At 29.5% G+C, this 13,253-nt stretch overlaps 1 protein-coding gene across 1 annotated transcript; it reads left to right on the top strand.

The window, feature by feature from the left end:
- Nucleotides 1-3,453: 3,453 nt before the first annotated feature.
- LOC107439199 (uncharacterized) lies at nucleotides 3,454-10,718 on the top strand. The gene is made up of 2 exons (XM_016051706.3): nucleotides 3,454-3,649; nucleotides 6,790-10,718. The coding sequence occupies exons 1-2, from the start codon at nucleotides 3,571-3,573 to the stop codon at nucleotides 7,275-7,277; spliced, it is 567 nt and encodes a 188-aa protein (XP_015907192.1). The 5' UTR covers nucleotides 3,454-3,570; the 3' UTR covers nucleotides 7,278-10,718.
- The last annotated feature ends 2,535 nt before the right edge of the window (nucleotides 10,719-13,253 follow it).

Below are 13,253 nucleotides of genomic sequence, written 5' to 3'. Positions count from 1 at the left end.
ATCCATTATTAAAATAATATTTCATTTGATTCTGATGATTCCTTCATGGTGTTGCATTTTCTACAAACAGCAGTTTAATTAGTGGTGTCAAAAGCCAGTTGTGATTTTTAACTTTAGCGCAATTTTTTTATCACAGCAACCAAAAAAGAAAATTTTAATTGAACTTTGTACCCAAAAAGAAAAATGTATATATTTTTAAGAAAACACAATTTTTTAATTAGTGGTACACAGCGTTACGAAAAATTTAGAAAGGGTACACAGAAGTCATAAGTTTGGGAAACACTGCCGTAAACCAATAAAATTGGGTCGGCTGTTCAACGACGGTTATAAAATAAAATAAAATGCTTTACCTTTCCTTTATTTTTATTAACTTTTTTAACAGTTGTCTCAACTTTTTAATTTCTTCCGGGCTACGGCTACCCTGTAATATTTAATGAATATTAACTAACTAGTACTTCTAAAATAAATCTTAGGAGTCACGTTTCATCAGATATCACGTTTATTTTTAAAATTTCAAAGTGATAAATTGCATGGGATTTAAGTTTGTCTGTGCCTCAAGTCATACTTAAAAATATGACGTGAAGAATTTTTTTTTTCGTCTTAAATTGTGTCTTGTTAGGCAAGAGTGGGGGAAAAATCTGATTTAAAAGTGTTTATTTTGGTCTGAAATACATGCAATAAATTCTACAAGAATCATAAATTTTTCTGCATTACCGTGTCCCTCTGTTTCTTATGTTATTTCAACACATTCATCTTCTCATCTCTTAACGCGGCCACAATTTGTCAAGATTATTGCGACACCTTATCTGCCAGCTTCTACAGTCGTTTGGAAATATTTTACGAAATGGTAGTTAAATAATATTCAGAACAAAAAGTTTAAGAAAGTGGCAGTAAAATAGAAAATTTTACAAACTGTCAGTAAAATAATAGTTAAATCAGAAAGTTTCACAAAATGGTAGTAAAAAAATTAGAACAGAAAGTATTTCAAAGTGGTTGTAAAAAAATAATTAAAACAGAAAGTTTTACAAATGGCAGTCAAATAATAATTAAAACCGAAAGTTTTATTGAGTGGCAGTAAAATAATAATTAAAGCAGAAGGTTTTACAAAGTGGCAGTTAAATAATAATTAAAACAGAAAGTATTACTAAGTGGTAAAATAATAATTAAAACAGAAAGTTTGACAAATGGCAGTTAAATAATAATTAAAACAGAAAGTTTTATTGAGTGACAGTAAAATAATAATTAAAACAGAAGGTTTTACGAAGTGGCAGTTAAATAATAATTGAAACAGAAAGTATTACTAAGTGGTAAAATAATAATTAAAACAGAAAGTTTGACAAATGGCAGTTAAATAATAATTAAAACAGAAAGTTTTATTGAGTGGCAGTAAAATAATAATTAAAGCAGAAAGTTTTATTGAGTGGCAGTAAAATAATAATTAAAGCAGAAGGTTTTACAAAGTGGTAGTTAAATAATAATTGAAACAGAAAGTATTACAAAGCAGCAATAAAAATTATGCACCTTGGCCTAAATAATAAAGTTACTGTGAACACTTAAAATAATATCTTCCTAACTAATCAATCTGAAAGAAACTTCTTCGAATTATTCATTCGCTTCAATAGGAATGTAAAAATATTGTTTGCTTATTTATATGAAATTTAAATAATCAAGATTTATTCGATAAAACGGAAATATAGTTACCATTATCACTAAAAAAAATTATTATTTGAAGATTGTACAAGTTAGTAATTATGCAACACTTTCAAAAACTAACAAAAACTATTCTTATTTTGCAATTTTAATAAAAATAACTATTAACATGTTCTTTTAGTTGGGTTAAGTTTTTTAGGTTAGGTAAGAATACTTTCTTAGAATTTTTTCTCTCTTTCCTAATTCTAGAATTATTTTTCTTTTTTCTGGATAATTATAATTATTTTATTACTATTTTAATCTATATTTCGTCCAAAAAAAGTTGTATAAATAGTTTTTTTAAATATTTTTTTTAAAAAACCCTTAGATTTTTGTTATTTTAGCTGCATTATCGAATTTTTTCAATATGAATGCATCTTGTATTTTTTATTTAAATTTCTTTAATGACCTATTATAGTCCAAGCAATAAAGGATTTTACCTGAAAAAATTGCCGGAAGTGTTTTACATTTTTTTTCCTGGAAAAATGCTTTTTTTTTCAAGAAAAAACTGTAAAAATCCAATTATTATACAACTTTTAATACTATATAACGCTTATAACTTTTTTAAAGACAGAAAATTGCTGATGACATATTTGAAAACTTTCTATAAATTCTGTCTCTACTATGTATCTCTAAGATAATAAATCAATCGAAATGTTATAAGTATTAAAATAGTTACTAAGCCATTAGAATGTTGTCTCGCTTAATACTTTAACGAAGAAAAATAGAAGAAATTAATCAATAGAAGTTTAAATTTTATAAAAAAAATTTGGGGGTATGCATAGTAATAAATAAAAAAAATGTTTCCGTCCCCTTACGGGATAATTCCCACACTTCTCTCTCCCAAATAACTATAAATTTTTCTAAACTCTCCCTAAAATCATAGTCTGTAGGATCTTTTCAATTTTAATTTCTTTTCAATTTTCTTGAATTTTTACTCATTTCCAACTTCTAACAATACTCAGAGGAGTTTTCGAATCCCGTTCCCTTCCCTGCTCCTGAGAAAAGGATTTTCCCTATACACCGAATAACCATAATTTTCCTAAAACCACGATTTTCGGTCTCTCCTTTTTTAAATTTTGATTCAAATAAAGATTGGACAGAGAGTTTTTCCCCTATTTTGTTTTATAACCATAACTTCCAAATTACCATCATTTTCTTAAAAACATTCCTAAAACCATGATTGTCGGTCTCTCTTTTTTTAATTCTCATGCATATGAAAATTGAACTGTGAGTTTTTCCCCAATTTTACATTTGTTTTGTAACCATAGCTTCTAAATTTCATTAGTTAGTTGTCATAATACTTTATACATATTATGTGAATTTTAGTTACATAATTAGTGTCTTTATCAGCACCGTTTCATTGCTGAATTTTTAAAATCAAGAAATCTATTGCATGGATTAAATTTTGAAGTCATTTTAATTATTTAGTGTAGCCATTTGAATTTATTTATCATTTAAATATTTATAAATTTTCAAAGAAAAAAAAATTGAGAAAAAGGAAATTCCAATAATTTTTTTTTTTAATTCCTTAGTTTTCTCTTCAAGAATTCTTTTACCCTTTTTTTCATAATAAATAATATTACATCTCTTTGTTCCTTTGGTTTATATTTAGGTCGTGCGGGGGTGTTTATCAACTTCCCCAAATAGATAATAATAAAGAAAATATATTTTATGGGTAGTGTCCTTAAAGCAGAAATTTATCAGTGAGTGAGAACGTTAAAAGTAAATTTCCTTTTTCAGATTAGTCTTATCTTTCATAATAGCTCATTTTTCAGAAAAGAATGAGAACAGTTAAATGCATTGCCCAGTCGTAGGTGTGGTAAACAGAATCAGACAATAATAGCTGCACAAATTTCATATTCTATAGTTTTAAAGGAAATGTTCACAAGATTCTTTTGGGGTGTCCTTCTGTTTTCGACAATCACATGCGGTGTCAGTTTTGAAGAGACTGTACCAGGTAATTATAGTTTTATCATTCCATTTCTATACGACAAGGCTTTACTCCTAATTTCGTTAGTATCTCAATAGTTGTAATACAGTTATTTTTAGTACTCAATAGTACTTTAGTATTTTTAGTACTCAGATTCTCAATTTTTTTAGAATTGTAATCTCTTATGGTAATGTAGATTCTTAATTTTGTTCGCATAGCAATCACTTTTGGTAATGTAGATTCTCAATTTTGTTAGTATTGTAATCTCTTGAGGAAATGCAGATTCTCAATTTGTTAATATTGTAATCATTTTGGGTAATGTAGATTCTCAATTTTTTTTCTCTGTATTGTAATATTTTTTGGTAAATTAGATTCTCAATTTTGTGAGCATTGTGATCTTTTTTGGTAATGTAGATTCTCAATTCTTTTTAGTATTGTAATCTCCTTTGGTAATGTAGATTTTCAATTTTTTTAGTATTGTAATTTCTTTTGGTAATGTAGATTCTCAATTTTTTTAGTATTGTAATCTCTTTTGGTAATGTAATTTCTCAATTTTTTTTAGTATTGTAATCACTCTTCGTAATATAGATTCACAATTTTATTAGTATTGTAATCTCTTTTGGTAATGGATGGTAATGTAATTTCTCAATTTTCTTAGTATTGTAATCACTCTTCGTAATATAGATTCTCAATTTTATTAGTATTGCAATCTCTTTTGGTAATGGAGATTCTTAATTTTGTTAGTATTGTAATCACTTTTGATAATGTAGAGTCTCAATTTTATTAGTCTTGTATTCTCTTTTGGTAATGTAGTTTTTTTTAATTTTTTTAGTATTGTAATCACTTTTTGTAATATAGATTCTCAATTTTGTTAGTATTGTAATCTCTTTTGGTAGTGTAGATTCTCAATTTTATTAGTATTCTTATATCTCTTGGTAATGTAGATTCTCAATTTTATTAGTGTTAAATGCGTTAAGTAGTGAATATGGTCATTTTTGTTTGTACTGGTATTGTTGTACAATTTTGATACAAATTTCTTGGCATTGTAATTGTTTTTAGTACTGTAGACCAGCGGATTTTCCGAGGAACCCCAGAGTACCTGGTGTAATTTAAAAAATTTTTAATCAGTTGAAAATTTTCAAACTTATAATTATATTTACATCAAAACAATAAACCATAATTTCTTCGACACCGAACATAATCAATCAAACCCTGCATAATCAATATATTGTTCCTTTGATAATATACCATATAAAAAATGTTATATCCCTTTGTAATACAAAATAGATAATGGCCTAAAATTAGTTTTATTATAAAATCATTCAAATAGATAATGGTCTAAAGAAACTCTCCTCCATATTCTTGAGGAAGCGTTCAATATCATCAATCATCGACTGGTATCGATACTTTTGCTTGATTATATCGAATATATTGTTCCTTTGATAATATACCATATAAAAAATTTTATATCCCTTTGTTATATAAAATAGATAATGGTTTAAAACCGTTTTTCACTGTTGTCAGCCCCTTTTTGGCAACCAATTAATTATATGACAGGATCCTTAATTAACAAAGAACATCCGATAATCTTTGGCTGTCATCAAAAAAGTTATAAAACTATTTGCTCCTAAATTATTTACTTATCCTTTATTTAATAATATATACTTGTAAATTATTTTCTCACTGGGGGGGGGGGCTAAGATCCCTGTTCGCTGCCGCTTTCCAACCCCGATGATTGCTTCGCAATAATTGTTGTTTCTTGGCAGAAAACTGTTTTTACAAAAGTTAAAATCATTCACTTAACATACAAGTATTAAAAGGAATTCTGTTTGCTTACGCTTCTTCCTCCACTTCTCACGTCCATCCCCCCATGGGCCACTTTACAAATCAATACCTCTGGGGGTACCGATCCAGGAGTTTCCTTGTCTTCTGGATTGGTTCAAAATTACAAGGCTACGGCGTTGAACATTTGTAGTCGTAAACCCAAAAATTGGGTCGACTGTTCAACGGCGGTCATAAAATAAAATAAAAACTTCTCACGTCCAAAGATTTTTATCTATCAGTATTATAAATATTTGGATCTATTGTTGGCAGAAGAAATTTTTCTAAGCAATAATTTTTTTTAAAAATATTTACTTTGTTATTGCATTATATTGTTCAAACAAATTTGATGAATTCACAACCACAATTTAATATTTCCGCTTACCAAACGTGCAAATATGTTAAAGACTGTTTTTGCTTGCATCTCATTGTGGATGAAGCTGATCGTTAAGTTCTGAAGCATTCCACAGATCACTTTAACTGTAATATATAACAGTATATTTATATTATTTGCACAAAAATAATAATTTTAAAATAGTTAATAACATTAGACCACCTTTTTAAATATTGTTGACTTTAAAATCTAGAGCAGAATTACCTTATTTTAATAGGCATACCTTATTTTAATAATTACCTTATTATATTACATAATAGGCAGGGGGGAAACAATTATCTTAGTTTTAAACCTTTGAATTACAAGAGTAACAATTGCAGAACAGGAAAATAACTTTGAAATACTGGATCCCACCACGTGATTTTTTGGCCAATAAAAATGCACGAACAACAATACTTGTTTTGAAAAAAATAATCTATCAAACTTAATTTACCTTTTTTAGTTATTCTTAACTATTGCATAAAAGTGATAAATTTTAACTTTTGGTATTTTATCGCATATTGTAGAATATATTTATTGTATATTTCTTCATTGGACATGAAAACGAAATCCACTAATTTCAAATAATAATAATATATTTATATGCTGTAAAACTGTCCAAGAGGAATCAAGGGAACAACAAGATCCTTAAATCGAATTTCTAACTTATCCTAAAATTTTTCATTGTAATTAAAATCTATGAAGAAACAGGATAAATCTAGTTATATTTTCACATAAACAATCGCCTTGCAACGACTTACAAACATAAAAATAAATAAATAAAACACTCAGAATGTTATTTTTTAAGTATCTTTGATGCTTAAAAATATGATCGTTAATTCAAATAATTAATTTAAATGATTCATAATTAATTTAAATAATTAATAATTAAATTTAGTAATTCAAGTGTGATAAGAGTGCAAAATAATTACGAGTAAAAACATTAATTTACGAAATTTATGTATCTTTACAGATGACGATTACGATGAAGGAATCATCCTTCAAGTATTCCACTCAGATATGTCAGACGATAACTGGACATCGTCACCGGACATTTGGGACAAAAAATCTCCACCATTGTCCATGGTGATATGGATTTCTGTAGTGCTCGGAATCTTCGTTTTCATGGTCATCGCCGTTTGTTTCGCCCTCTTCTGCAAATACTCAGGCATGCTCTCTTCGAATCGTGAAGTTGAAATAAGATGTCCTATACCAATCATCATCACCCCACCCTCCAGAAGACAAACTTTGGCATCTGGGGAACAGAACCCTGAACTCGGTTTCTCCAATCATGGATACTACGGAGTATTCGAAAATTCGACTCCAGAAAGCCCGACGCGTGAACTGCCTCCTCAGTACGTGGACGTGCACGTGAACAACACAACATATTCACACGTTAGTGTGAACGGAAAATCTGAGACACCTCCACCTGAGTACATGACAGTGGCTCCATTCAAATAAGTGTTACCATATTCAACAAAAGAAAGAGTAATATTTTGTGCTATGCAAGCTAAACGACGCGAATAAAGCACAAAGAATTGACATACTATAGTTTCAGTTCAATAAACAACAAGCTTAGTAGTGGAAAGCGAGATCTAAGGGACGGAAGTGACGTCATCATGGAAAGTCAAATGGAGCTTTTTTCTGCCCGAGTGAAATACCTAAATATGTCGTAAACCGTAAGCCAGCTTATTTCTGCCCGCCTGAGTTATATGTTCGTTTTCCGAATGGGCAGAAATAAGCAACCTTAGATTTTTCCATGATGACGTCATTTCCGTCCCTTAGATCTCGCTTTCTTCTACTTATCTTCCTCAGTGTCTAAACGTCAACATCGATTTTGACGTTCAGACACTAAAGAAGGTCCCTGCTTATAGAACTGAAACTATAGTATACCAATTTAGTTATTTTAATTTGTGCTTTATTCGCATTGTTTTTTTGCTTATGCGTTGCCATGTCTGGGATTCCCGACCAAACGAAAAACAACAACACTTAGGAATCCAGGAGTGTTCCGTAATAACTACCCTTAATTTATGCATTTGTAAACCTTTTCAACATTGAGAACTCATCTCGTAATACCCAGACAGTACTTGGTAGTTAGCAACGACTTGTGAAAGTGTTTTGTAACACTTTGAAAGAAGGTGAATTGATAGCTTATCGTTTGCAACAAAATTCTGAAAGTGTTTTGCAACACCTTGAAGTGAAACGAACTGATGACTTATGGTTTACATCGAAATTGAGTAAGTGTTTTGCAGCACTTAGAAATGAAAAGAACTGATGACTTATAGTAGGTTGGGAGAAAACTGAAGTCTATAGGCAGATCTTACGGATCGTTTTATACAAGTTCTGTAATGACTGCCTTTAATATACAGGAGTGTTCTTTAATAATCACCCTTAATGTATGCGTTTCGATTCATTGTCAAAAAAAATTATGCACTTAGGAATTACAGAGTGAAAAGGGGTCGTACAAATATTGCGTATACATGTTTTTGGCTATTTGGGACAGTCCCTTCCCCTTGGCAGTAAAAACCACAAACTTCCTCCCATGCTAATATCTTCTTGTTTCGGGGCTTGACTTTTATTGGAATAATCTAATTTTAAGATTAGATTTAAATAAACGATATAACTTCGCAAAAAAAAAAAAATCGTGTTTCAGTTCAATTCATTTTCATAAAATTTCAAGTAAAATATATTTTTTAGGAATTTCTTTCTCTTAATAATATATTTCAATAAATATTTTTAGGAAATTGCTTTCAGTTTAAGAATTTCTCACAGTTGATGCAATTCCTAGAAGAAATATTCGTCCAAATTGTTTTTTCTCTCAAATTTAACTTTTAATTCCAGTTAATTTAATAAATGTAATTTTTAACAAAATTTTTTATTACGATTTTTTTTTCTTTTTAAGAAGCTTAAATGTACTTCTTACGTAAGCATTGCTCTTATCCTTTCTTCCTCCTTGTCAGCAAAAACAAACAAATCAAAGACCCTTTTTCCCGTTAAGTGCTTACGTAATATTCGAGCGGACCCTAATATTTAAGCAAGGAAAAAACACAACGCCGCTATCAAAATCTAAACGATTACTTCTGATAAAATAGAATTCGAAACAACTGAACTTGTTTGATTTCTGAAGAAAACAGAAGTTGGAAGATGAGCTAATCTCTTCTAAAACTTAATCAGTATGGGATTAGTTGTGGTGTGCCGCTAGAAATGAGTTAAGTAGAGGTAGTGGTTAGATATTGAATCGATCCCAAATTTCAGCATGATTTCATTCCAGAAGAAAGTGATAAGTGACCAGTGTGGAGATGAAAGGTTATCGTTCAAAGTCTTTGGATTGGCTCTTGCTGTTTTTTAACTGTCCATAACTTGGCTCGTGTCACTATAACTCTTTTGGTGACTGTTCAGGGCCAAGAAATCAAACTGGTTTTGATTTTCCGTCTTGCCTTCCTCACTGACGATTCAACTGATTTCGATAGCTTTTTTTCTCTTCTTCGCTTACATACTAATTTATGACCCCTAATGTGCACAATGTTTTAATTCATTTTGGACAAGAATTCTTCAAGCATATTGACTGCGTGAAAAAATGTATGGTTACTTGTACAATTTTTGATAAATTATGCAATTTTTGTAACATGATTTAAAGATTCCAAGTGCAAAAACAACTCACTATTGCAAGTGCAACAAGTGCTTACGAAACAACCTGATTATTTCAGATTGCTAAAAAAATTAAATTTTGTAACTCTTAGCAATGTGGATCGCAAATTTTTTTTTATATAAATAGAAACATAAATGTTCCAGATTGCAAAGCAACATTATTGAAGTCAGGAAGAACAAAGAAAGATATTAAGACCATCTGAATTGAGTTTTACTAGTTTAATGAGCCTGTATTGCGCTATTCTTTCTCTAAGAGCCTTCGCTAAGCTTAATTCTTAAACAAACTGATTTTAGATTATTTTAGTCATTCCTTTGCACATAGTTATCTCTATGTTACTGCTTATGCTTGATATCCGTTCATCTGCACTTTACCTAGCTGATTTTAAGAATCCGAACTGTTTCTCCTAATCTATCCTAAGCAGATATTAAAATATCGAATAAATATAATAATATCAACGAATAAATTAATATCAAATCTGATATAACAAATATTTCGAACACTTCCTAAAGCGACTATGTGATTATAAGCGACATTCACCGGTGAAAGTCGACATTCTCTTGATTTCGGTTCTTCATGGTAACAAATATACTATTTCGAAACGAAGTTTTGTTTATCATGTGCATTTATTTTTTTTTTCATTCATTTTTTCTTAATTTAATATTATTTTAATATTATTTTAAACGAAATATTTATGGATGTATGTTTGACTTTTTTAAGTCATTTGTTGGCCATTTATGTTCCTGTATTTCAAAAAGGAAAAAAAAAGAAAAAAGAACAAACAAATGATTTTAACAAATTTAGAAAAGAAAAAAAACATTTTTCACGCTTTTTAAAAGAAAAAAACAAATGAAACCGTAAAAATGTATATCCCATGGTCAACTTTTAAACTTTTTACTAAAGATTTTTTTTCCTTCCAAGGTATAACTGTACATATAATTTTTGTATATAAATATTAAAGTTATGTATATGTAAGTTTGTCGAAATATTTTTAAATCATAATCGAGTATTAACGAGTATATTTTACATTGACATAAAAAAGAAATCCTTTAGAAAAAATTAGAAAGAGTGTGTTATGTAATTTATTTTTTTTTTTATTTGTGCGATATTGAAAAAACTGATTTTTGAAATGAAAGATTTATCAGATTGTTGTTATTTTATTTTTCGATAAATCTATTCTATATTCTATGTATACATTTCTTCCAGCATTTTAAAAAACATTAATGTCACTGTTCTAAAAATTAAAATTGTTTTCTGTATACAAAATAGAATTACAGCATTTTTTTGCTTTTGTTTTTTCTGTTTAACAAAATCTTTTCACAGTTACGTAATCAGACATGAAAACATACTTTTTTTTGAATAAACATACCTTTTTTCCGATGGATTTTTGATCCCCAAAATAAAAGGTTAGTCGCAATTTTAAATAATAGTCAAAACACTTTTAAATAGTAAGGAATACAATTTTTTACATCAATTTAAAGATTCTAATTAACATGACACGACAAAATACAAAATTTGAGCTAAATCGGTCTAATAGTTCCTGAGAAATTGAATTTTCAAAAGAGTCAGATGCTTATATAATTCGATTTCCCAGGAACTCTCCAACCGATTGTTGGTCACATTTTGTGTTTTGTCATTTAAAATTGCATTCTTTAAAATGATGTCGAAAATTTTATACCTTACAATTGAAACATTTTTCAACTATTATTAAATAAAATAATAAAAATTAATAAATGTATACTGAAATTTTTTTTTACATGGAATTAATTTTGAATAAATGAATTTTGTAATGGTGTGCAAAAAATTTTCAATTCGCTTAAGTTCTCAATAATACGGCGAAATACGCAAAAAGTAAAATTAACGTTAAGGGGTTCAAACTTTGGAGCGCTCTCCTGGCCAAACCATAGGGATCCCCAAATTGTTACTACCCCCTATTTTATGGGGATCCGAATCCGTCGACAAAAAGGTATGTTCATTAAGAGAAAGTTCGTTCATGTGTCTCATTTCGTAACTTAAAATATTGTCTGTACCTATTAATTAAGCATATTTGAGGTCATCCCCTCGAGCCATTAAGATTGAGTCCTAGAACGTGAAGATCCGATCTTTAGATAAAAAGTTATTCAGGGTGGTTCGTTTTTTTACTTTGCGCACTCTACACTACAAATGTTGCATACATTTGTCATGCAACTAACAATTTAAATATTTCTTACATGCTCAGTTATCAATACACACTTACAGAACATGGAAACACAACTAGAAATTTTAACCATCCACCAAAGAAAAATTATATATATATTTTTATATATATATNTATATATAAAAATAACAATGGAATAGTTAGCAACTGCTCTTTCGATTCTATTTTTTCGATTATTCTACTAACCCGAAAATCTGAAGTCTATATGCGATCTTCAAAATCGATTATCGTATCGATCGATAATCTCGAAACTAAAGAATTTTCGTAAATTAATTATAAAGGTACTTTGTATTTCGCAAAACAAAAGATATGAGCTATTATTTTTTCCTTTATTAATGAAAATATCCGACATAAAAAATCCTTATAGTTGTGATGTTAACACGCCATTTTGTTTCTGAAGAACCAGCTGGCGCAGAAGTTACAGGTCGGGTGGTTATGCATCAGCGGTCTTCTTCTTCTCGAGTTGAGAGTATTGCATTATAAAAAAGCACATGTTTGCTAAAAAAGAATTAACATGACTGAAGCTAGATTTCACCATACATAAGGTTGGAAATGTAATTAAAAAGGCAAATGCCGCACTACAAAGTTTTTAATATTTTGGCGTAATGTTAATATTCGTCGAAAATTTACTGACAGTTAAATTAATTAAAGGCAAATTTACTTCAAGGTCAACTAATAATTCAATAACCTTATCTTGGATTGTCAATGATTTTAATTTGGGCAAAAAGTGGTGGTATAATCCATTCAGGAATATCCTTTATCGAATTACGGAACTCCAGGTCATAATCGATATCAGTATCTCCAAAGCGTCATTTAAAATCAATACTTAAATTTTAAAATATTTACGATTGAACAGCATCGGTGTTTATTCACTGACCCCCTAAATCGAATTGACCATTAATTATACAATATCGACCCACAGGGGTCGATATTGATCACCATAGCTACCCTTGGGTTAGACTTTGTTCCTTTTTTCTTCCGGTTAATCGTGGGAGGTTTTTGTGGTTTACCTCTCCGTATAACGCCAATGTTTGTTAGTATCTTCAAAAAGTCCTCCACGAAGGCAAAATTTCCCCCACTATTTGGTTCAGGAGTTTCCATGTCTCCTGGACTGGGTTCAAAATTACAAGCCCACTGAGTTAAATATTGGTAGCCATAAATTCAAAATTGGGTCGCCTGTTCAACGGCGGTTATGAAATAAAATAGTTTCCTTTAACTAAACCGCCAAAAAAAGAAAGAGACACTATTCAGCAGACGGTGGAGAAAACAGACCTTTGCTTCGCGAGCAGAATAAGTTCTATTTATAGAATACTAAGGCACATAATAAAAATAGCACACTTGATTAAATAAAACGTTAATCATTCGTCGAGTTAATGCCATCACGATAATAGGTATAAAGATGAAGTGTAATTGATGCCTATGAGAGGTAATGATTGCTTAGCTTTCAATTTAGGATCTCGGTTTTTATGACTTAGGATGATGGGAGAAAAAAAGAGCAATAATGTATATTTATGATATACAGAGATGTCCAGGAGGGATATGGCATCTTGTTATTATAAAAGTATTAAATCTAACTATTACTATATGTAAATAG

The sequence above is a fragment of the Parasteatoda tepidariorum genome, chromosome 5 (assembly GCF_043381705.1).
Source record: "Parasteatoda tepidariorum isolate YZ-2023 chromosome 5, CAS_Ptep_4.0, whole genome shotgun sequence".
NCBI classification, from domain to species: Eukaryota; Metazoa; Arthropoda; class Arachnida; order Araneae; family Theridiidae; genus Parasteatoda; species Parasteatoda tepidariorum.
This window is presented reverse-complemented; position numbering and strand designations above follow the sequence as displayed.